We start from the raw sequence: 24,442 nt of genomic DNA on the forward strand, positions 1-24,442 counted from the left end.
ACCGTGTCCTATTTGGGGTATCATCTAGTAATAGCGTTCGTAGAGAAGACGGATTTCCTAGCTGGGGAAAATGAGCCGAAAGACGCCATAGAAATGAAGAGGGATATGTCGCATGGTGGGAGTTGCAAGGCCGCGATGCGACGGCGGCGGACGGGAGGAGGAAACAAGCATAGTTTAGATTGAGCGACCGAAGGGGAGAAGATGGAGCCTCCCGGCGGAGCTCCCCAAAGGCGGGCGGACGCCAGATAGACGGAAACATGGCCGCCTGGCCCTTTCGCAACATCAGCTCCAACCAGCCAGACCAAATTAACCCTCCCACCCCAGTTTGGTCCGATGCACAAGATATGATGAGGCGCGATCTGCAGTCACATTTTCACGACAGAATCAACCACCCGAAAATCGCACCATGAGCCTTGATCCGAGCTCGTTTCCGAGGTCGAATTCCCCCGCAAGCTCCGACAGCTCTCTCACGCGCTCCCGACTACGGGGGAAGGAAGGTTGGTCACTCTTGGTTGTACAGATTTTGTTATAGTACATATACACATTCTAATAACAGTGCCTTCCCTAGAGCCGCTGAAGAAAGATAAAAATTACCGTCGTTATGCATCCACAGTTGAACGAGCCCTGTCACTATTCGATACTGCTTTGCAGGAATGGGCGGATTACATCTCCTTCCTGAGCCGACTGCTCAAGGTACGATACGCCATATACCAGGGTCGGTGATACGCTTTACTCATGACCATTCGTTATCATAGGCACTTCAATCCCATCCTGGGGACATGCCCATTGTGCCTCATAAACTACTGGTGGCCAAACGACTTTCCCAGTGCCTTAACCCTTCCTTGCCGTCCGGTGTCCATCAGAAGGCTCTCGAAGTATACACGTACATCTTCAATCTGATCAAGGTTCGCATTCCTCACTCAGATCTTCGAATAATTTGCTTGCTTGCTTCTTGCTAACGTTGGTCTGATACCTTAGTCGGAAGGACTGTCACACGACCTGCCCTTATACCTCCCCGGTATCGCGCCCACTTTAACGTTCGCCTCGCTCACTGTCCGCCCCCTCTTTCTGTCTCTTGTGGAAACATACATTTGCAATCTAGAACCATGGGCAATCCGACCGGCCCTCAAGGCCATCCTTTTGGCCCTTCTGCCAGGGTTAGAAGAAGAAACAAGCGATGACTTTGACCCTACCATGCGACTCGTCAACAAGTTCCGCGACATCGCGAGTAAGATGGATACATATAAACAAGAAGCAGAGTCTGGTCCAAGCGGACACTACTTCTGGCAGTGCCTGTTCCTGGCGTCCATAACTAGCCCTAGCCGACGTTCAGGTGTACTTGCTTACTTGAACCGTTACCTGCCCAAGCTGGGCATCACAGATCGCAGGCCGAGCAAAAGTGATGTGAGCGATGCTAAGGACCTACCTCATGATATATCTGTGGCAGCGGACTCAGTAATTCTGCCGGAACCCGGTTTGCTAATTCGGTGTTTCGCAACGGGTCTCGCGGATGAACAAGTGCTTGTCCAGCGGAATTACCTTGACCTGCTTGTTACACACATTCCCTTGAGCTCACCTATATTGCAAGCTAGGATTACCAAGGATGACCTTCAGAGACTGATTATCGCAGCTGTGGGGGTTGTGTCTCGGCGAGACATGAGTCTGAACAGGAGGTTATGGGCCTGGCTCCTTGGTCCTGAGCCTGCAAACGATCGACCCTCCTTCGAGGCGCGCAATTCTATATCGGATAACGTTTCTCAGCCGGTCCCTGATGCCCAAGAGATTTCACAGTCCGAATACTTCAGTAGATTCGGGTTGACTCCGCTGGTGAACGGTCTTCTTAGCATGATCGAAAAAGATACCGAAGTACCCTCGGAGAAGACGAGGCCTTTTCGCATATCGCTGTCGCTGATGGACCGATGGGAGGTCGGCGGCTATATTGTGCCGGAAGTATTCTTGCCGATCATGCGAAGTGTCCAGGCTTTTGAACTGAAAGCGTCAAAACCCCATTTCGAGGAAGTTTTCCGCAGTGCCAGTTCTTTCTTCGATGGCGTGGAAAGCGGCGTCATTTTCTCCGAACTTCTGTATCTGATTGACTGGAAGGCCAAGGACTTGGCCTCTGGACAAGAAAAGGTACTGAAAAACCTGGAGCTTGCGCATTTCATTCTCGAAAACTTCAATGTGCGCGAAGAGGACATGGTACTTGCACATGTGCCTTTGCTGACTCTCTCTACAATCATCAAATTGAGCGAACTCTCTCCGGAAAAGAATCCCAACTTGAACCAAGAGCGGCTGCGTGCCGTAGCAACGGGGCTGTCCCGGGTCATGACTTCTTTAACGGGCTTGCTCACTGAGAGGGCGTTCACGAAGAAGTTTGATACCCATAAGGCAGATGGCTCAAACTCTGATGTACCTGGCTCCCAGATCCTGAGTAGGATACACGCCTTTTATGAGCAAAGCAAACAGAGCCTTGATCCTCAACCACTTCCATTCGCCTCTAAGCCCCTTGGGGAACTCATCATTAGGAATGCCTATGAACAAGCTATTGAGGCCCTCGATGGCCGCGGTGATGCCACACAGATGCATGAACGAATAGGTCTTCTCATAATCATGCTGAAGAAACTTCCGAAAACAAAGATCCTGCGCGATAGACGCCTTTACTTGGCACTTTGCAATCGCGTTCGTGCTAGTCAAGTAGAGACATCCACTGCCTCCTTCGCAGCCATTTCCTCGATTGCATCCGCCATCACGAGCATGTATTTCATCCACAGCCCTGGGTACTACATCAGCTACGAGGATGTATCTGACTTGATTCCCGCTCTTGTCAACCGACTATGGCAGTATCTTTCGCCGTTGAACCCTAAATTTCATGTCGAGGCAGTTCGTTCGTTGTGGCATTTGCATTCTGTTTCATGGACCGATCATCTGGTTGAGGCTGCAATTACTTCTCTGATGGTGGACGTCTCAAATGGGCATCGTCAATCATCGTCGGCAGAGCAAGCCGGAAGGTACTTTGTTCTCTGGTCTCACAGTCACCACGGTACATATGAGCTTCCTCCAAAGCAGCTGCATAATCTGCCTCAGCTGGGGATAACTTACCAGTCGTCGCTGCTCGAGCGCCCGCTCTTTATTGTCTTGGACTTGCTCAATCAAGGCGTAAATGAAGCCTCCCAAGTCGTACATCGCTGGCTTGAAGACCTGTCTTCCATACATAAGTAAGTTCGAACACCCTCAATCTCTCCTATACAGCTTTGCTGTTTTATGAGTGAATCTGGAAACTATAGGTTGGAAAATGCTTATGCTTTACAGAGTTTTCCGTATGGTAGTTTCGAGGCTTGATCGTCTTTTCCAACAGTCTGAAAATGCGGAGCCAGACACTGCGAATCCCACTGTATCTCCGGACGACTACAAAGAGTGCAGCTATCTACTACAGACGATTTCCAATCTTATATCTACTCTTTCCCACAACGGGTGGATCAGTTTGCTCGCGCAAACGTTGGTACAAACGGAGAAACACAAGGATACTCCAGCATCTGAAGGTTGGTTCTAACAAACATCTCTTATGGTCGGGTTTCTGATTATACTTGCAGATAACGCTGGCGCCCAGAGCCTTCATGCAGTCGTTTTTCAGGCATCTCTTAGAGTAATCAGTGGGCATACGACGGCCGCTCACCAAGGCTTGGATGAGATCAAACTGCAACAAACTGCGCTGCTTGTGATGCGTCAACTTTTACTGGGTCCCGGGGCTGAGGAAGTGGCTGAGTCGGGGATTGACTCATTTCTCGTCGATAGGCTGTCTAGCGTGCTCGATAACGGCGGTAGTGTCGGCATACAAGCAGCACTTATCGACACTCTTCTCGCAGCGCTGAAGGTTCGATTTGCCCAGGCGTACCTACCACCACCTCCGCCACGTCCAAAGCATCAAAGGACTGGCTCTCGTGAACGTCTGACAAGCCCTTCGATCTTGTCCTTCACAAGCGACAAACCTGATAAGTCTCTTGCATTGCCACCTCTGCCTCAGCCCCCTCAGCAGCTTCTAGAGTGCCTTCTGAAAGGCATAAGCTCACCAAACTCCCGGGAGATAGTCGAGAGGTGGACAATATTGCTTTGCGAAGTACTTCCGCTCTACGCAGGATCCATCTTTCAGATCATCCTGATGTTAGTGGAATGCTTCTGTAAGGAAATCCAATTGGCTTATGCGAGCCTTCAGCTATCTTTCAAGCGCACCGAGGGTTGGCCCGAAGATCGCTCGGAACACGCTACGATCGCTCTACTCACTGGTCTCGAGACTTGCATAGCAACTGCACACGAGCGTCTGCTATCGGAAGAAGCCAATGTACCGGCTGCCAAGAGCCCAGACCAGAATCATGGATTCTTTGGAAACATGGTGTCAGGCGTCTTCGCGTCTGAACAGAGTCATGCTCGGTCAAGCGCGGCCAACAATCGCCTCACCGTTTTGCTTTGCTTCCAAGACGCCGTGAGACTCTGCTTTTCGATATGGTCGTGGGGCGCGGTCGAAAGAAGCACCCTCCCTCAAGATCCGGAATCATTGGCCTCTTTCCAGTATACATCTTTGCGTATGAGGAATAGATCGCGCCGGATTTTGGAACATTTGTTTACAGCCGAGGCACTTGAATGTCTTGAAACTGCGGTAGAGGTATGGACAAAGTCAGACAGCGATACTTCGTCTTTGATCATCAATTTGCTCCACACGCTGGATGGATCACGACCAAAGATCACAATCCCAGCCGTGTTCAATTCTATCTACACGCGGACTAACCCCGCCGCATTGGAACCCAACCGCAAGTCTACCTTGACTGCAAGCCTTACGGAGTCTGAGCTAGCAGGTTTCCTAGTGACTTATGCCAGGTCACTTGACGATGATGTTCTCGATGAAATCTGGGCAGATTGCACTACTTTCTTACGAGATGTTTTGAGCAATCCTTTCCCGCATAGGCAGATCCTTCCGCGATTAGTTGAATTCGCAGCGATCCTTGGGGCGAAATTGGAGAATACGAGCTTCGGAGAAGATCGACGGATGAGGAAGGAGTTAGGAGTATGTTTCATCTGATCTTGACTTTGATGTGGCTATGCTGACAACTTCTAGGATGTACTCCTGCGTCTTCTGACGGCGATCTTCACAAGCAAGCCCATGGGTCTCTCCCAAGAGTCAGCACTTCTCGGCCGGGCATCCATTGACTATGACAGTGGGTCACTGCCACATGTTGGACCAGATGACCTGCTCAGCATTCTTGCCGCCTCTATGCCCGCCTTCGCAACCACCCTGGGCGATTCGGATCGTATTAACTCCGCAGTGTCGGGGATTTCCACCAACATAGTCGGGCCTCTCTTTCGCGCACGCCTCTTTCCAAATAACGTAAGTCGAAATTTTATGGCACTGCTCCAGCACATTGCCAAGATTCCCGCTGCTTCCAAGATTTGGAAGAAGGACATATCCGATGCCTTTAACGACCCGAAATTCTTCGGGATGCAGCTGGATCTGGTAAAAGACGGTTGGGTGAACCTTTTGCGGCAATGGGTGCTCGCCGACAAAGATCGAATGTCCGAGCTGATGTCCCGACTAACTCCGCCGAGTACTGCGGGCATCATGTTTGGCGTCGGGGCTTCTGCCGCCCGTCTAGAAGCGGATCGAAAGGCGCAATTGAATCTCCGCAGGATAAGCCTCCTCATCCTGTCTGCCAACAATGACTATTTCGTCGCAGAGCTACCTGCACTCCTTCAAAAATTGGAAGATCTCTTGGGAGCGACTAGTTCCTCGTCCCCATCGTCTACCACCCGGTCGGAGGTTTTCATGGTTTTGCGCGCTCTCGCCCTCAAGAGCACTGCCACTACTTTGGCCCCCTTCTGGCCGTTGATAAACTCCGAGCTTCAGGAAGCCATCTCGGCAGTTTCACTCAGCCAGCAGCAGGAGGTGTACAACCCATATGCGCTGCTCCAGGCGTGCAAGCTTCTGGATACATTGCTTATCCTCGCTCCTGATGACTTCCAACTTCTCGAATGGCTTTATGTTACCGACACCATAGATGCGGTCTACCCTCCGGAGCGCTTTGAGCCCATGGCGCTCGCTGATGAAATCTCTCAGAGCTTAGGAGCGCGCGGATCGGCCTCGTCGGATGGACTGGGGGAGACGGCCGATCTTAGCCAGGGGGTGAAACAGCCAAGCCTCACTGCTGACTGGATTCGCGAAACGGCAAAGGATGAGATTGTTGAGCGAGTCCTTCGACCGTTCTTCGATCAGCTCAGCATCCATGCATTCGAAAGCACGTATAGCATGGGCCATCCGCGGTTAGACGTCTGCCGAGACGACCTGTTGGCGGACTTGTTCAACGAAAGTACGATGGCTAACTAACAGCTTCATTCATTTATTTTCAATCCTGTTACCTAGCGAGCCTCTCTTGTATTATGCCCAATGCCTGTATGCCAGACTCCGCGCTGTCCGTAACAACCGAGATCTGCGATCTCTGTCTTACTATGGTAGATAGAAATGTCTTTTCCAGTATTTGCCTTTTGGACGCACAATGGTATGTATCAAAGAGGTTGTATCCATGGAACAATCCAGTAGCATCTCCGCACGTAGGTCAGCCACCAATAGCACTTGGGACCAATTGTAGGCGGCAAATACAATAACCAGCAGCATAGATGGGGTGAAGGAGATCGGAGACGCGCCGTGGATAATTGGGCCGGCAGCAGCCGCAGTCTCCGCCCAAAACAGCGACGCCAACGTCACTCATCCCGAGCTCTCCCCAGCGCCCCCAACCTCATCTCCTTCCAACGTGAGAAGAAACCTGATAATCTTACCTAGCGATGCTCTGTGCTGATCGCAACTGCAGATCACCAACTAGTTCATGACCATGAACGCGTGCAAGAGAATGTTGCCCGGCCTGCGCTCCGTCGCAACCAAGTCGGTATTTGTCCCGGCGCGGAGCTTTTCGGTCTCTTCTCCCTTCATGAGGGAAGCTGCTCCCACTCTGCCTACGAAGAAGCCCGTGGGCGCATTTCGCGGAGGGTATGATTAGTTCTGAGTTGCACTTGATCCAAAGGTCTACTCGCTTACTGATTATGAACTAGTCTCTTTGGGTTCCTTACTGGCGCGATTGCTGCCAGCGCCGGAGTCTACTTCTATATCCTGGGCGAGTACAGGATCGCGAACGAGATGCTGACAGAAGATATCATCGTACGTATATCTTTTTCATCTTATCTGGCTTTCTTAAGAGCTACTAATAAGGTAATCAGGCTCTTCAAGGAGCTACACAAAAGCTGCAGACGTACATTGGGGAACTAGAAAGGAAGGTCGACCAGTTGCAGAAGAAGAAATAGGCTTGAACATTCTCATTTGATGCGGAACTTATTACCCTGTTCATTCAATCCTTTCATTTGTTCACTCTGTCACAGCTAGTCCGGGCATTCATATTCCCATTTCTGTTTTACCACTCAATTTCATCTTCGGGTCTTAGCATCAATCATGTTGTTTAGTTCAGATTGCAGGGTCTGGCACGGGTGAGCGCCAGGAGTGAAACAGCGACGGAGGGTCGCGTAATGAACCAACTGCCCTGTATACGAAAAGGATTCCCTATGTGTACACTAATATTTCCCATGAATATCTTCTTCAGTTATCTAGTAGTATATCAACCAGTTGGCGGCGAGTCGCTGGCGTCATCGAGCAAAGCTACCTGCAAACAAGACAAACTACGGCACGGGACCATCTCCGTCTCGACCATCCATTTTCGCGGAGATTCAAATCCATCAAGTCTATTGCACTTACTTACTTTCCTGAACTAGACTATGACCTCCATCTTCTCCTAAAATGTATCACGTCGAACTCCTCCCCAACAGCACAACCACCCACGCCACTCCCGGGTGGACCTACGTCCCCGATCGCGGCTTCGACCCAGCCAAAGCCGCCATCACGCCCGCCATCGGCCGCAAACGCGGAATCCGCGATCCAGGCCGAGCGGACATCTCCTCGCGACAGAACAATGCCATCGTCCGACATCTCGCGGAGCTGGATCGCGAGAATCACCGGGACGTGCAGATCTCAATTCCAGTAAAACAGAAGGATGCATCTGGTCGAGGTATGCAATATACATACATCCGCCCCTATAATCATGAGGACATACCCTCCTAACATCTATAACCTCACCAGGAACACGAGGCAAAGTCACCTCCAACGTCCGACGAATCCTCCAATCCCAAAAGACCTTCCGCAACTATCTCGACGACGAAGAAGCCGCCCTAGCGCAGCAAGCTTCCACGCAGCAAACCCAACAAACCTCTACCTCATCCTCGCATCGCCCCTCCGTTAACAAAATCACCAAACCCTCCTCTTCCTCTCGTCGCAGCTCGACACCTCTAACAGCACCAACACCCAAACCCGACACCTCCTCTCGCAGTAATCGCAGCAAACAACAACATCAACCCTCCACTGCCCCTACCTCCTCCCGCGCCTCAACCGTAACTACCCCCGCCGAAACAGAAACAGAAGCACAAACACCCGCGCCCGACAAAGATCAAACCCAAGACAAAGACGCAGAGAAAAAGGATGAAGCGGAGGAGAAGGAGCAGCAAAACCCTCACGAACTTATCAAATCCGAATACGACAACGACCCCCTCCTGAAATCGTACATCCCCTCCGCGCCCTCAGAACGCATCATGCAGGCCTTGCTCTCCGAACCACCGTTAACGTATCATGCATCACGCGCTGGCCCGCCGATTGCGAGAAAATCGCCGCGGTATTTCTGCTGTATGTGTGGGTATTGGGGGAAGATTCGGTGCAAGAATTGTCATTTGAGGACTTGTGGGTTGGGTTGTTATAAGGTTCATGAGGATTCGAGGTGCGGGGCGTTTTTCTAATTGGGAAAATGAGGTACTTTGATGGATTAGGATGGCCAGGGATGTGCAGACAGCACTGTACTATTCAACTTTTGACTCCAAGCTCAGGCCGTTACTACTGAATAGGCTGACGGAGCCACTCTCAATCAGGGAGAAGTTCGGAGGCAAGTCCCTAACTAATGACGGCCCACACTGACGCCAGCGAGATATTTATCTACTTGAAAACCTGTGATACCCTACTATATGCAACTTATTTTGCTATTCCAAATCTAACAATGCGTCTAAGCAACCGCTGTATAATATTCACAAATAAAATCAATACTTCAAGTCAATACCAGCCCGTGCTTCCTCTTCACGAATCTCAAACATGACCTGCACTCCAACAAAAAGAGCACAGCACGCTGAGATGAGGTAGATGATGCCGGCCCAGGATCCCAATATTCCAGCCAGAAGGCCTTCCAAACCATCCAATCCTAAAGCGAATCCAACCAGGTTCGCGATCATCATCATTAGAACGTTGCCAACAGCTCCCACTCCGCAAAGGACGCGGTACGCTGTAGGATGAGAACGCCATCGGCTGGCAGGGAACAGTAGTCTGCCGATGACTTCGGGCAGAACGAAGAGGGTTATAAGCCAGCCCCACATGAGAAGACGAGGGTTGATGTCATGCCAGAGAGCAACGAAGGTGAAGACAATAAGCGTGTTGAAGATCTGACGGGCCTTGGCGTAGAGACCGGAAGATTTGCCGCGGTCGGAACCTCCCCTGCTGCCTCCACCCAGAGGCACGTAGAGATAGCGCACAATCCAACGGTTGAAAGAGCGGTGCCATGCGCGCCAGAAGGAGGAGGGAGAGTAATTGTTTGAAACGCAGCGTATCATGTTCTCGGTCGGATCAATCCCGTCGACTAATGCCCAGAAACGGAAGAACCGCCATGGAATCAAAAGTTTGAGCCAGATAATATGCAGATTGAAGTATGCCAGCATGCTGAGTTGGCCGGCTGTGTACAAGGACCAGTCGGGGGAAGCTTTCGAGATAGCCACGGCGTAGATGAAATGTAGTATTAGCTCCATGGCGAGAAGTGTCAAGAAGAAGCGAATGCCATAGAGGACTGTCCTAGTTCTCGTGAGAGATGGAGGTGCATATCTTTGTTGGGAAATGTAGTCGTTGAAGGTCAAGATAGGGCCTGTCAAGTAAAGCGGAGCATAGAGAACATAGGCAAGGTAATAACGCCCATTGAACGCAGCTGGTTCCGCGGGGATACTGACACGGTCACGCTCTGACAGTGCTGCAGGATCGACCTGTTTCTTCTTATGTCTGTCAGATTGGATTCCGTACCGAGAAGGAAATAAACTTACTTCAATGGGACTGGCAGCGGGGTAGTCGAGGCTCCAATAGTAATCCATGTTGAAACTAATCAACCGAAGGATCGTGATGTTGAAGAGGATCTCCCATCGAGGCATGATACCCCCAAAGCCATCAAGGTAGCGACCCCAAAGTACCAAGGGGGCTTCCTTGTCAGTACTACCCGGAGACACGAAGAAAGAAGCCATCCATTCCAGATGGTAACCGGCACAGAGCTCATTTGCAAGCAGCGTTCCGATATTGAACATCCAGGCCCCCGCAGGAATGTACTTCCTGGGAAGATTCTTGGAGATTTTGTAGTTCACATATAGGATGGCGAGGACCTTCAGCGCGGAAACACCGTGAAGAGCTGTGATGAAGACAAGCGCGAAATAAAAGTCGAAGCTTATCCGCTGATTAAGACGAGCATCCGCAGCAAGAACAGTCGGGGAAGCCTTAGAGGCCCCGGTATATCCAGTGACTGGGCGTACATAGCTGTTATATACACGGCGAAGCAATGGGTGTCCGACAAGCAGCAGCAACAGGTAGGGTATGTTATCGCGGAACGAGGAATACTGGTCATCGGAGTTGTCCTAGCAGAACAAAGAAGTCAGCGTCTGACCTAAAACGATTGAACGAGCTACTTACAACTTGACGTCCAGGTATCCAGCCAGGCGACAGCAGATGAGCGTAAGTCGGATATGAAGGATGGCTTTCTACATCAACAAGTCAGCGTAGCTGGTCTCTTGCAACAGAAAAGTGGTTCGGGCTTACCCTGCGATACCCCAATGGCCGTGATGAACATCAACGGCACAGCAATCAAGAAAATCACATAATAGATGTAAAACTCAAAGGTCCTCCATTTTGGAGGGGGAGCATTGCGCGCAATCGCAATGGCACGGGCATCTCTGGCGGAGGGAGCTCGCGTGTGACCCGCGGCAGCTTTGGGCGGAGTAGTAGAAGAGGTAGTAAGACGAGTATCTAGAGTATCAAGGGAGTATAATCTCCGAAGCCACGAGAGTCCTGAAAGAGGCATCTTAGCACTAGCATTGCGCAGTGCAACCCCTCAAAAACAATGGAAGAGGGGAGACACCGAAGAGACGGAGTGCGGAGAGCAACAGGAACGAATGTTGGGGAGATCATCGCGGATTCCATTTTTGGCTCAGGGGCGGATCTCCGCTGGGGTCACGGGCTGCTGGTTATGCCGCTGACAACAATCTGTACTGCCTTCCAGAAGAGTCACTACTGAGCTTCCTTGAAATAGCATCATACACATGAAGTATCATCTTCATCTAAACTCATCTAAAAGCTAAAACATTGATCTAATTACAATTTAGTAGTTATCGTGCACTTGAACTGGCTCGATAAGTGACTAATCCAGATAAATATGCATTGATTGGCCACAGACAGTATCTGACCCAATCGAGGCTAGCGTATGTAGTCGCACCCCCTCATGATATCAGATGACTAAGCTCATTGCCTGCCTCACCAGGTTCAATAGAACATAACCACACTCTATCAGAGACAAAAACATCAGTAATATCTTTCTCATGCTTTGGAGGAGGACATATACATCTATGAAGATGGCATCGCAACGTGTAAGCCTCTCACCCCAGATCTCACCCACTACACAAAGCATCCATCCCCTCGGTCGCTACGTCATCTATAACAGATGAACTAACATAACTACCCCAGATCGCATTCAAAGTATCTGGCACGGTCCAAGGCAAGTTCACGTCAATGCTCCTTAAGCAACAACCGTGAAAGCATTTCTTCTGTGGCAAACAAGTCTAACGCATAATCTTGCAGGGGTGGGATTCCGGTAATGTTACCCGGCCTTCTGCACGCTGGAGATGCACTTCTCGCTAAGCATGCCGCGATCTATAGGGACTTTACTCAGAAGAGAGCCACCCAATATGATGTAAAAGGCTGGGTGAAGAACACACATTGTGGAAGGGTCTGTACTATCTCCACTACACTCAGCATCTGACACTTCTCTCTTTTCTTTTTATGAGCCTCCTTTCATGTTAGTATCAGGTAAGATACTCATACTAAAACCATACAGGTAGAAGGAGAAGCCCAAGGAACCGAGGATTCTCTACAAAAGTTCCTCAAAGACATCAACAACGGGCCTCGCCATGCACATGTCGTCAAGCTAGAGAAGAAGGAAATCGCACCAAAGGATGGCGAGGTAGAATTCGGGTTCATGAAGACTTCGGAGTCAGGGTATGAGGCTATGCAGTGATATCTTTCTGTATACAGATTTTTGCTTCTGCAGTTTGCGGTCTTTAAACAGTTTCTTGTTCTTATGTCACAAATCACAACTAGCAAATAGCGATGTGTTAATCCTCGCCCCTCCGACAAACCTCGTATTGAGAAATCACCCGAAAGCCAAGCCAGGCTCTTCATGATCAATGACAGCATGAAACGGGAAATACAGGAGAAACAACAAACAGTCTATTTCTAATATGCTCACCGGCCCCTGTCTGACGTCGTAGGCCAGTGATAAATGGAGCGAGCAGACCCCGGCTCAATCCCGAGCTATCTTCGGCATCCCTTGACTCAAACGGCGTTCCGGGTTCTCCCGGTAAGGCGACCTTCCATACCAGAACACGGGGGGTCACAACTAGTAGGGGATCTTCTCGCTGTTGTTCTCGATCCTTCATCGCATATTACAAATGTTCTCAAGTTATCAATATATTACAACAATTGCAAGCAAAAGAGAAGAGTTTTTACTAGTGACTTTCCAAGCATAACCACATATGACTTACTCTCGTACACACAAACTACCCCCAACAAACCAAGAACCCAAACCCCATATACTACCCCCGAATCGCCGATCAAAAATAACCAGTTAACCACGGAGTTCGCATTCGACAGACACCGAGCACATGAAATGCCGATAGAACTACTACTAGTAAAATAAGGGGACCCCAGTCACGGGGACCAGACCAGACCCGAATCCAACAATACAAGGTGAAGTCCGTAATCAGATAACAGCAGCGAACTTACGCCGAAATTTCCTCTTATTCATCTTCTGCCAGAAGGATAATGGGAAGGATTTTAGATTTGCTTCCACTTCGAGAGTAGATAGTAGACACCAACTAGCTATATGCTTATTATCAAGACCCAACTTTCAGGTGTGGTTATCGAATAGTCCTATTAAGAGGCATTTGATACCTCCGTATCTTCTACGTAAGTTCTAGGCTGCGCTGGTTCCTAGATGATCTAGTGACCGACCCACCGGGACATGCAGGCGCTTAGAGCTTAACTTGGTTACGAAGTGTTAATTGAATGCGAGGGAGTCGAGTCTAGTTAGTAGTCGTACCCGCTAGTAATGGGTGTTGAGGTAGGGTAGGCTATTGAGGCCTGGGAATTCAATGGTTTCGATAAAGGATCTGCGGTGTACATACTTGGATTGGGGAATTCGATGCCGAGCCTGTAGTAGTTGGGCTATTGCCAACGCTAGTTTACATCTTCTGTATCTTTCTTGATGGTGAAAGACATAGGGAGAAACGCTGTAAGTAATGGGGAAGAGTCTTACCTTATGTCTGATAAACATGGGCAGATTCCTGAATTTAAGTCTTGCATACCTAACACTTCGTATTCAGCACTGTAATTAAGTACTATTTTAAGATTAATCACATCCAGAATCAAGAATTCAGGCTTATACTCAACACAACACACCAACAGCGATACACATAGAATGTAACAAGATACAGAGAGAAGGCAACCCAAAATACCGTCCCTGGTGTGGCAACAACAGCGGCACTGGTAACTAACCCAGACCTTGTAAAATCCCTGTCAAGAAGATCGACAACCACCCCGAACGTCATCATTCATGGACCCGAAATTGCTTGGAAATCTCTACTGTAGACGTGGCTGAGCAAATTTGAGCGTTAATGCTAAGATAGTAATATCAGCGAGCCTCCACTGGATCCTGAGCCCTTGGTATAGATGGATCCGGATCTTTTCGATCCGCGTGACTTTCACTCCTGCCGTCTTGTATGTATGGTTCCGGGGCCAGTGCCACTCCCGGCTTTTGCCGACCCTCTGCCCTGTAGAGTCATACCCTGAAAACGAGACAATGAATGGATGTTGAAAATTTTGCTGGCGCTGATAGTATAAATAGGGTTGGGGTTATAGAGGGGGTTGTACATGTAATCAGTCAGATATATAAGACATCGACCAAGAAGTGAACATTTTGCTGGGTTTCTTCTCATTGACATCAACTCATTATTTTCTACTACTACAGTATCATACCCACTGTGGTTCTATACCCGATGAACTCGTTAACAGCCACGGCGCCCATTCGGGCTGCTATTCCAAAGTCATATATGCATATCGCGACTCGAAATTACTCCAATGTCATTGCTATGAGCGGTCTGCGCTGTAGCGGGTCGTTGGTGGCAAACAGACATCAGACAGCTGGAAAGCGATTCATATCAACCACACCCAAGTCGCAGATCAAGGAATTCTTTCCTCCCCCGACAGCTCCTCATGTGAAGGAGGTGGAAACAGCTTGGGTCCATCCTGTGTAAGTTCATCTCTGATGTATGCATGATAGTGAGTGGAAGCTGACAATACCAGCTATACTGAAGAGCAGATGAAACAAGTCGCAATCGCTCACCGAGACGCAAAGAATTGGGCCGACTGGGTAGCGTTGGGAACGGTGCGGATGCTGAGATGGGGCATGGATCTTGTGACTGGATATCGGCACCCTCCACCAGGAAGGGAACACGAGGCTAGGTTCAAGATGACAGAGCAGAAGTGGCTTACGCGCTTTATCTTCCTGGAAAGCGTGGCTGGCGTACCAGGCATGGTCGGAGGCATGCTGAGACATTTGAGAAGTTTGCGGCGCATGAAGAGAGACAATGGATGGTATGCTTACTCCCCACAATTGTCAAAGATGACACTGACCGCCGCCTAGGATTGAGACACTGCTAGAGGAAGCATACAATGAACGTATGCATTTGCTGACCTTCCTCAAGCTCGCAGAGCCCGGATGGTTCATGCGCCTGATGGTCCTTGGAGCACAGGGGGTATTCTTCAACGGATTCTTCCTGTCTTACCTCATGTCGCCACGCATCTGCCACCGGTTCGTCGGTTATCTCGAAGAGGAAGCGGTGATCACATATACTCGGGCGATCAAGGAGATTGAAGCTGGAAGTCTTCCCGTGTGGGAGAAGACAGAGGCCCCTGAGATCGCCGTGCAATATTGGAAGATGCCAGAGGGTCAGCGCAGCATGAAGGATCTCTTGCTGTATGTTCGGGCGGATGAAGCCAAACATCGGGAGGTGAACCATACACTGGGAAACCTAAACCAGGCGATCGACCCCAACCCATATGCCGCAAAGTACAAGGATCCGACAAAGGCGCATCCGAACAAGGGGATTGCAGACCTGAAACCCATGGGATGGGAGCGGGAGGAGGTGATCTGAGTTCACATGCCAGATATTTAGTTTCTTTCACAAATATCCGGCTGGACCGGGTCTACAATGCGGCTTGAGCGTCAGCATATTCTTGTCAGTGCAACATCGGGCTTATCAACCTGGTGTTGGTGTTCGAAAGCTCCTAGATTAGCACCTTTGTCTTCAGCGAATAGATCTCCCCTAAATGATGATAATAATGAAATTTATGGACATGGATAATGTTTCAAGTTTCCGCTCCGAAATGATTCAGGAGTGATATATCCCACCAGTGATGGGAGCGGGTGTTCCTGAGCGCGAAGATGGATGGAAAACCGTGCCGAAGTTTGGATGCGGGGCTTCCAGGCACCGGGGGAGACGCTAAGCCCAGGCAGGGCAAGGGCCGCCCGGCCGGATGACTTTCTTGGGACGCTTTGCTTGATTCCCTTCCAGCTCTTCCTAAAAGGAGGCCGATATCTGGGAGCTCGGAATCATGAACCTGACTCGGGTGATGAGGCGAACAGCCCTACCTCAGGGGCGAGCTGAATGAGAACAAACGAGAGAAAAAGAAAGCAATCGGCAACTGCTATAAATAACAGCGCAAGACGACTTACTTATCTAGAAAGTACCACGACAACTCCCGGTGGCCGACGAGTTGGCACCGCGGCCATCGACCCGCTTCCCCTTTTAGTGGTAAAAATCCCCCTTTCGAGTCACGCCCAAATTAAATTCGTCGGCCGATCGATCACCATCACCAGTCACTCATCCGAGGCCCTATCCCTATTTTTAATCACGTCAAAACGGTTCCTGCTCCCCCCCGACGACCACCTGTCCTTTCCTGCTTAGTGTGAGGCATATCCATCTCTCGCCCAAACTGGATCTGTGCCCTCCAACGCCATACCGTTAAGATCTATCGTCTGCGAAAAGTGCCAACCCTTCCTATCAAACGAACCGTCCCAAGCTTAACGTGCGCGCCCAATATGGATGAATCCGTCGAGCCTGAATTCATGGCCCCTGTCCGAGCCTCGTCGCCCTCCCCCTCCATCCCAGCGACGCCGGCTATCTCCTCCTGTCCGTCACCAGATCGTACATTTTCGACCATTTCCTCTCTGTCGACTTCTTCCGCCACTTCCGCTGATGCCAGGTCTTCCGTCTCTATCTCATCCAAGCGACGAGGATACATTCGCCCTCAGGGGGTTGAGTTTGCGGAGTCCGCCAAGAACCGGGAGAGCGTCATGAGCCTGGGTAGCATCGCTCATCTGCAATACTACTTTGCACGAACTGGTCTATTGGACGGCAAAGGTGCCCAGGCTCGGGAATTCAAGAAGAAGAAGAAGCCAGAGGATATGCCGCGACTCCTCTTGACCCCCAATGCTCGGTTTATCGATGACTTGACTACCAGTCCCACGAGTGCCAGTCCCACCGATGACGAAAGTGAAAGTATAGATCCCAGGGAGGAGGTGTATGACGAGGAGGTTGAAGTCATGCTGCCTCCTACGGTCAGCACTTACAGTATCAAAACGCACCACATCCCGCCGCCACCTAAACTCAAGGCTCTGCGGAAGGATCTGCGGGACGCATTGGAGAAAGCCGAACACAGTATCGAATCGATGGATGCTCAAAAGGACCCGCCGGCGGAGATGATCCCCCCGCGGATTAGTCTTTCGAGTGACGATACGCCCGATACTGCAGAAGACCCCTCGCGTCAGGACCCTGCAGAAGCAACCCCGCAGACCTGGCAAGAGATCCAGGGCATGCGGGTCCTTGACACTGTCACTTTTGCGATCCGAGCCGCTAAGATCTATTACACTGCGCATGAACGGCCCGATCGACTGGCAAAGATCAAAAGCGAGCGCGAAATCCGACAAGAGCTGTTCAATGTGCTGGAGGTCCTGAAGCGGTGGGCCTCCCGAAACTTTGCGGATGGCCTTCGCGAGGATGAGCGATCTGGCATTGTCGGATGGATGGCCAATGTACGTGACATGTTGGCCCGGGAAGCTCAACTGGAATCATTCGAAGCCAAAGAACGAGCCGCTTGGATCTGGACCGAGGGTGAGTGGATCGGTAAGGAGCGGGAACGCGAGACTTTGTTCCTGCGTAGTCTGATCGGCTCCGACGCGCAGCTGCCGACATGGACTGCGCCGGAGGATGGCTCACCGCCACCCGCCATGCTGGAACGGCTGCGCGATGGACGCGACCTGGTGCGCGCCCATAACTTTGCCGTCAAGAACTCGAAGCGGCCGTTCCTTGACATCAAAACGTACCATCAGGACGTGGCCAAGCCCTACCGGCGTGCCGAAAACCTTCGTTTCTGGGTGAAGGCGGCAGAGCTCCGGTGGGAAACCAAGCTGGAGCTGGATGTGATGGGGATCGTGCATGGCAACAGTGAAGAGGCCTGGAAACAGTTCGACCAGGCTCTTCTGGCCTGGTGTAAAGTGGTGCGCGAAGAGCTCGTGCGAGACTGGCGCGAGAGGCGAGCTTCAGCAGCGAGCCTTCCACCCGACGATCTGGTGGTGCGGCCGATGTGAGGGGAAATTTGGGGGGAGAAAGAAAAAGGGTCTACATGACTAACTAACAACTTCGCTGGAGAGGGAGGAAAGAAGAGTTGTAATGATTGGGACTGGTTGAAACTGATTGGGACCACGTATGGCGACTGGTTATTGCATTTGTTTGCTGTCTACTCCGACGCCCATTGATACCCCTTACATGTCGGAGTGCAGTCGGGTTTGAATATTTTTTTTGGTGTCACTCCTCATTTCTTCTGCTGTCCTCCCAGCCAGACAAGGTTGGGACAGGCGTATAAATTCAACTTTTTGGTCATCTACAGTCCATGGGGCTGCTGTGTGTTCAACGCAGAACACACCTTTATCTTTGTTTCTTCTTTTTTTTCCTTCTTATCTTGTCTGATCTTCTTTCTAATTTATCCTGCACGGGGTCGCGGGAGGGATCCATGGATGGACTGTACATAGGAATGGCCTAACTGGTAGCGAGAATGCCATGTTTGGATACGAGAACCATACCAAGTAAACTAACCGACCAAACGCCACTCAGACGGGAGGAAGGAAGATTCAAGGAGATGAAGAAAGACAGGGAAAATACCCAGGGAACCGGACTGGTGTAACGGTCAGGCAAAGTCAATTTGGTTATTTACCATTCCCTCGAGGACAGAGTTTACTGATGATTGAAAGGGAGTCGTGCCCCTAGACGGCGAGGATTATCCCCCGTTATTTCTCCCCAAACGGGTGATCGGCTGCCCGCCTGAGGCCCGAAAGGGACAGGTTGCCGTTCATCCTCCATTCCAACCAACTGGCTTGACCTCCTTCTTCTCCCTCCCTCTTCTTCCCTTGCTAGTATGTCTGCCCCTCTGCTGCCCAATCGTCTATCATGTAGCCAGTCATTCTTGTCGAAAAGCAGTTCTTCTTACATTGGTGTTGGAGAAAAGAGATAAAATACAGCAAGCAAGAAAGCAAACCGATTCAACCACAACCAAAGAGCACAGACGGTGTAGCCCGACCGCCTACACATTCACAGCCCGATTGCTCCATTCTTATAATCTGACAGGCTGAAACCGGATAGGGGCAGCAGACGGACAGGGAACGCAAACTGCACTACTACTTACTACTACCCAAGCACATACTAGCTGACATAGCCCAGCCGCAGCGTTGGCGCATCGTCAGCCCATCAACCACATTCCTCTACCCACCGTCGTTCTTCACTAAACCGACTAGTCCCTGGGATCCTACAGGCCAGCGCCCATCCCCTCGTGGATCGCATCCATGCGTGCCATGTCCACCGCGTCAACGGCTACCACTGCGACCACCCACCCCCCGGATGCCGGGGCCAACCTGTCCACGTCGCAGTTCTTCTCCTCCCCTCCTCCTCCTCCTCCACCCGCCCTGTCTATCTCCCATGCCGACCAGTCAAGACCGCGACGAATCAAGTCCAAGTCGTCCCTACGAAGCCTCCGCAGCTTGGGCAGTAGCAGTGAACCCGACGATAACCAACAACAACACGACCTCGGTTTCGACAAGACTCTTGTCCGCCCGTCAATTCTCCGTCGCTTGTCCCCCGGCCTGGCTGCCCGCGTCAAGCTACTAGACGGTAGTAACAAACACAACAGTCCCTCTCGCAACCCCGGCGCCGTCGGTCGGATTCCCGAGGAACAAATTAAAGAACTCGACAAATCGCATCAGGATTTATCCAAATCCATCAAGATCGAAAAGAAGGGTCGCTCATGGAATGCTCTGCCTCGGCTACACAAGGATAAGAAATCTCACGAAAGTGGATCCGGTCATTTAGAGGTCCCCGAACCGCAGCTACCGGAAGCAACCCCAGAGGAGTTGGAGGAGGTACCGACACCCGACTCGGATCGTCCCCTGGATCTGCCTTCGGATCAAGAGCTGGAAGAGGCCCCACTCCCGGACGAGGTTGAAGAAGCCGAGGAAGAGGCAGTGAAGGTTGAGGCTGTTGGGGAAGAGGTTATTGAGGAAGACGCTGTTGCAGAGCAAGGCGTTGCAGAAGAAGTCGTTGCGGAAGACGCTGTTGGGGTAGAGGCTACTCTGGAAGAGCCCCAAACCGACATGTCTGTTGTTCAGCATGCTCCGGCGCCATTAGAGCCCAGGCCAGCTCCCGAATATGACGTCCCCGAGCAGACAGATTTCGAAAAATACATACAGAGCACCAATGATGACGATTCGAATCCACCCCCGCCGCCGCCCAAAGACTCCCCACGTCCACGATCGACCACTTCCTTAAGCTCACAATCCTACTTCAACCCCCAAGGGTTGCAGCGCACCGAGTCCATCTACTCGTTTTCGCGCGCCTCGTTTAGCAATCAACTCTCCCAGCTCACATCTATCCCCCTTCCGCAACCGTCGTCGCTCGAGGCTAGTATCTCATCCATTGCAACCGCCCCTGCGGCGGTTCGGGCGCTTACCGGAGCCGCGGAACAAATCCAGATATGGGTTAAGAAGGCATCGGATGTGCTAGGGGGACTGGATGCGGAGGATGACGTGGAATGGGCAGCTGCGGCCGGACGAGAAGGTCTGGAGGGGGTGGACAAAGCGATTATCCGGTTCGAGAGCCTGATCAACGTCTATGTCAGGGCGATCGAGGAAGTGCAGCTGCGCGAGGATATTGGCGACGTGAGCACCGATAGCCTCCAAACGATTGTCGTGCAGATGGACACGATCATACAAAGTTGGGCCCACATCAAGAATCGACTTCGGGGGGTTAAAGGACAAGTTGAGCTGGCAATGGAGTGGGAAGAGCTGTGGGGAAATGTCTTGGGCGATGTGACGGTAGAGGTGGAGAGTCTCACCGGGCTGATCTTCGAGATGGAAGAAAAACGGCACTGGACGCTGGCAGGCGAGCAGGACTCTAGCGCCTCCGGGCTCGACATCAATGAGCTGGAGACTATCGTGGAAGAGACCCCGTCGCAGGCGCAACTGCTGTCCAGCAAACGGCTCAGCATAGACCCCATACTTACCGGACCCCCTACGATGGATATGCCTGTCATTCAGACGCCACATGACGATACAAATCACTCGAACCTCATTGCGCTGTTCGCGCGAATACAACCGTTGCGAGCGTCGCTGGATTTCTTGCCGATGAGAATGTCCATGTTCCAAGCGCGGGCCGAGAAAATCTTTCCCAGCGCTTGTGAGGAGCTCGAGGAGCGGCGGGGCCATCTCGAACAAAGCTTCCAAAAGCTGGAGCATGATGCAGATGCGCTGCAGAAGGAGCTCAACGAAGACCGGTGGATCCTCGTGTTCCGTAACGCGGGCGGACAGGCGCAGAAAATGTTTGACTCGGTGGAACGGAGCATCGCCAAACTGCAGGAGGCTATCGAGACCTGCGCCCATTTGCATGATGCAACGTTGTTTACGAAACGTATCGAAAGCTATGAGGCCAAGAAACAGCACTATGTCGCAGCAATTGAACGAGTAGTGTCGATTATTCGCAAGGGTGTCGATGACCGACTGACGGTGAACGGAGAGATTCTGCGACTGCTGTCGGACATGACCTCGAGGGTCGACGCTTTGAAGGCGAGTGTGCGGGTGATGGATGAGTGGCTGGAGGACATTAACTTTGTCCGATCACAGCATCTCCGGGACTCGATCTCGAGTATCATGACGATGGACAGTCCTCTGACCGGCAGTGTCGCCGATACTCCGGGAAGCTCCCCGGCATCATCAGTGGTGATGACGCCTGCCAACCCCCTTAAGGGCTCTGCCACGCCTATTGGAACATCTAGTCGACGTGGCAGCTCAGTCAGCTCTGCAGCGCGGACGACAATGTCTAAAATGCGACGGTACTCGGGCATCCCGCAGGCGACGGCCGCGCTGACGAGCAAGAAGTCGGCTCTCCCCAAGCCCACGCTCACTGCGCCATCACCGAGTCGAATGGGCGCCGCCACACCCACCCCTGCTGCGCGTAAGCCGGTCAAGCCGGCGCCGTCACCCATTCCCAACCGTCCGCGCTGGACCAACAGCACCAACACGAACGATTTGTATGTCGGCCACGTGTATAAACCCAATCCTACTCCCCGCAAGGCTTCTGCGCCTGGCCGCACTTCGCGGCCCTCGTCGACCATACCTATGGGACCGTTCCGGCGCGACATGTCGGTCTCTCCGGCACCGATGACGGCGCGCTCTATGAGTCGTGTTTCAAGCCGGCTGACGAATCGCAGCCCAGAGCGCATGGGCTCTCCTACACCTAATCGAACTATCCTCGATCCCCCTCCTTACAGCAAGCTCCGGCGGCCAGACGGCATGTCGAACGCGCCGCGCAGCCGACAGAGCTTTGCGGGGCTGTCGTTCAGCCGCAGTGTGTCGCACGACCACGAACGAAACCTTGCCAGTCCAACGAAGACACCGCGGCCAGGCACCGCGCTGGGGCATTCCGCGAACCGGCGGATCAGCTTGATCCCATTGCCGAAGAACAACCCGACGCCTCGCAGCAAGCTCGGAGAGCGGCCGCCATGGCGGTAATCGGGAACACACCATACTATGTGATATAGCATTTCCGGGGGTCTTTGATTTCTAGCATTTCCGTTGTTCGATCTCGCATTAACTTCACACACTCATGTACTATGCATATTGGCATTGCGGTTCGGGAGCCAGTGGTGTCATATACCAGATTGCTTGAAGCCGGTTGTTAGATTGATTCCCCACTCGCATTGATTTAGGGCGTATTCATTGATTGAAAGGGAGCGTCTTGTACTGGGGTATTCTTTTAATTGCAATACACTTTTATTTTATATATGTATATTATTTTATATTCAATTAAACCAAAGATTTTCCAATGATAAGAGCATCGACGAGGTCAGGACTGTTTGCCAAACGCGCAGCACCAGGCACACGACCAATAACCTGGAAGCCTAAATTCTCCCAAATTTTGACCGAGGCGACATTATTCTCAAAGACGAGGTTAAACACGGAGTATTTGTATCCCTAATATCCCAGTTAGCATCCTCCACCATCCCCAAGAAGACAACGCCAAAAGAGAGACATACCAAAACCGGCGCCACCTCCAAATAAACCTCCCCCATAACCCTCCCCACACCACGATTCCTCGCCGCCGGCGTCGTAAAGAACCCCGCATTACAAACATGCGAGCAGCGTCCTACAGCCCCCCATTAGCATAACCCACATACACACACATCAACAAACCAAATAGATAAATGAGAGAGAGAGAAATAAATACCAGGATAATTCGGCTTCACATAAAACGTCCCCAGACAGTCGCTCTCCCAATCCCTGCCCTCCCTCAACCCATCCCCACCATCGTCAATGACAGCCACCACTGCAAACGTCCCGAACCAGTACGTCCGATACAGATCGTACTCGAGCGGGGTTTCCATGGGGTATGTACATCCCTTGAGAATCTCCGAGGAGAATTCCTTGTGCAGATAGTGGATTAGGGAGGAGGGGAGGGCATCGGGGCCGGTGGTTATGGGGTACAGGGTGATTTTTGTGCCGTCGCGGAGGGTGCGTGAGATAGGTTGGAGGGAGGGGGTAGGGGTTGGGGCGGGGATGTGCGTGGTGGGGTCTTCGAGGAGGGAGGGCATTTTGTAGTATGAAGTTCTTTTTCTTCTTTCCTTAGATGTTGAGAGGGGGTTGTGGTGTAGTATAGTATAGGGGTGTGTGGTGGTGAAAGGGTAGGGAAGAAGGGAATGGAATGGGATTGTGAGAGGGGACCAGTTGTGGTATATGTATGGGTTTGATGTGGGGAATGAAATGGAATGGGTTATAGATGTCGGTGGTAGGGCGTGCATAAAATTAAAGAGATGATAGTATGGAATAGAAATGGGAGAAATTGATTGATTGATTCATTTTCAGGTACGGTGGGGCAGTGGCATGGGTTTTTGTACCATAGTTAACTTTTATAAAGGGTTTTCTTGGATCGAGGGTGGGTGTGGCGAGTGGGAGATACTGTGCAGTTGATTGGGGGTGAAGGTGGTCAATTGGATCTACTCATTCTAGTTTTATTATTCTTTTGAGGTTGATCATTGTTATGTGTAAGTACTATGAGCTGTTGTCTTGAACAGTAGACGAGGGGATGCGACATGCATATCTGCTTGTCAGTTTTGCTTATCAGTCCCCGATCTCGGATATTTCGGGTGGCTTCCGGCTGTTCGGTAGCTGTTCTTCTATTGTCTATAGCAGCTCTTTTATTGCCTGCTCTCGAGTCATGACTTCTAGCATGGGGTTTGTGCTATTTGCGTATATCCTTACCTTTCATTATAGGTATTATCTGTGACATCCATAGTTGCTGTTATGTCGCCATATCTGTTTCGTAGTAATTCCTACTATATTACAAAGTTGATCCTTATCATCAG

The 24,442-nt window shown here is 51.2% G+C and overlaps 10 protein-coding genes across 10 annotated transcripts; 7 read left to right on the forward strand and 3 right to left on the reverse strand.

Moving 5' to 3' along the window:
- Window positions 1–406: 406 nt before the first annotated feature.
- An11g04750 (uncharacterized protein) lies at window positions 407–6,370 on the forward strand (the record flags this gene model as incomplete). Its single annotated transcript, XM_001394429.3, has 7 exons — window positions 407–497; window positions 569–693; window positions 756–905; window positions 979–3,215; window positions 3,310–3,539; window positions 3,591–5,056; window positions 5,108–6,370. 7 exons carry the CDS (start codon window positions 407–409, stop codon window positions 6,368–6,370), a joined length of 5,562 nt encoding a protein of 1,853 aa, XP_001394466.1.
- Window positions 6,371–6,505: 135 nt separating this feature from the next.
- An11g04760 (uncharacterized protein) lies at window positions 6,506–7,338 on the forward strand (the record flags this gene model as incomplete). The annotated part of the gene is made up of 5 exons (XM_001394430.3): window positions 6,506–6,542; window positions 6,661–6,794; window positions 6,864–7,027; window positions 7,090–7,195; window positions 7,255–7,338. 5 exons carry the CDS (start codon window positions 6,506–6,508, stop codon window positions 7,336–7,338), a joined length of 525 nt encoding a protein of 174 aa, XP_001394467.3.
- Window positions 7,339–7,825: 487 nt separating this feature from the next.
- An11g04770 (uncharacterized protein) lies at window positions 7,826–9,046 on the forward strand (the record flags this gene model as incomplete). Its single annotated transcript, XM_059750234.1, has 3 exons — window positions 7,826–8,093; window positions 8,165–8,750; window positions 8,902–9,046. The coding sequence occupies 3 exons, from the start codon at window positions 7,826–7,828 to the stop codon at window positions 9,044–9,046; spliced, it is 999 nt and encodes a 332-aa protein (XP_059601588.1).
- Window positions 9,047–9,165: 119 nt separating this feature from the next.
- An11g04780 (uncharacterized protein) lies at window positions 9,166–11,228 on the reverse strand (the record flags this gene model as incomplete). Its single annotated transcript, XM_059750235.1, has 3 exons — window positions 9,166–10,785; window positions 10,841–10,908; window positions 10,967–11,228. The coding sequence occupies 3 exons, from the start codon at window positions 11,226–11,228 to the stop codon at window positions 9,166–9,168; spliced, it is 1,950 nt and encodes a 649-aa protein (XP_059601589.1).
- A 789-nt stretch (window positions 11,229–12,017) lies between these two features.
- An11g04790 (uncharacterized protein) lies at window positions 12,018–12,603 on the forward strand (the record flags this gene model as incomplete). The annotated part of the gene is made up of 3 exons (XM_001394433.3): window positions 12,018–12,149; window positions 12,258–12,418; window positions 12,471–12,603. 3 exons carry the CDS (start codon window positions 12,018–12,020, stop codon window positions 12,601–12,603), a joined length of 426 nt encoding a protein of 141 aa, XP_001394470.3.
- A 904-nt stretch (window positions 12,604–13,507) lies between these two features.
- On the reverse strand, window positions 13,508–14,028 carry An11g04800 (uncharacterized protein; the record flags this gene model as incomplete). The annotated part of the gene is made up of 3 exons (XM_059750236.1): window positions 13,508–13,631; window positions 13,737–13,805; window positions 13,880–14,028. 3 exons carry the CDS (start codon window positions 14,026–14,028, stop codon window positions 13,508–13,510), a joined length of 342 nt encoding a protein of 113 aa, XP_059601590.1.
- Window positions 14,029–14,475: 447 nt separating this feature from the next.
- Window positions 14,476–15,633, forward strand: aox1 (alternative oxidase aox1-Aspergillus niger; the record flags this gene model as incomplete). Its single annotated transcript, XM_001394435.3, has 3 exons — window positions 14,476–14,729; window positions 14,783–15,073; window positions 15,123–15,633. The coding sequence occupies 3 exons, from the start codon at window positions 14,476–14,478 to the stop codon at window positions 15,631–15,633; spliced, it is 1,056 nt and encodes a 351-aa protein (XP_001394472.1).
- A 947-nt stretch (window positions 15,634–16,580) lies between these two features.
- Window positions 16,581–18,128, forward strand: An11g04820 (hypothetical protein; the record flags this gene model as incomplete). The annotated part of the gene is made up of 1 exon (XM_001394436.3): window positions 16,581–18,128. The coding sequence occupies one exon, from the start codon at window positions 16,581–16,583 to the stop codon at window positions 18,126–18,128; it is 1,548 nt and encodes a 515-aa protein (XP_001394473.1).
- Window positions 18,129–19,376: 1,248 nt separating this feature from the next.
- Window positions 19,377–22,592, forward strand: An11g04830 (uncharacterized protein; the record flags this gene model as incomplete). Its single annotated transcript, XM_059750237.1, has 1 exon — window positions 19,377–22,592. The coding sequence occupies one exon, from the start codon at window positions 19,377–19,379 to the stop codon at window positions 22,590–22,592; it is 3,216 nt and encodes a 1,071-aa protein (XP_059601591.1).
- A 294-nt stretch (window positions 22,593–22,886) lies between these two features.
- Window positions 22,887–23,671, reverse strand: An11g04840 (uncharacterized protein; the record flags this gene model as incomplete). The annotated part of the gene is made up of 3 exons (XM_001394438.1): window positions 22,887–23,054; window positions 23,117–23,226; window positions 23,308–23,671. 3 exons carry the CDS (start codon window positions 23,669–23,671, stop codon window positions 22,887–22,889), a joined length of 642 nt encoding a protein of 213 aa, XP_001394475.1.
- Window positions 23,672–24,442: the final 771 nt, after the last annotated feature.

This window comes from Aspergillus niger (genome assembly GCF_000002855.4).
Source record: "Aspergillus niger supercontig An11".
Lineage (NCBI taxonomy): Eukaryota > Fungi > Ascomycota > Eurotiomycetes > Eurotiales > Aspergillaceae > Aspergillus > Aspergillus niger.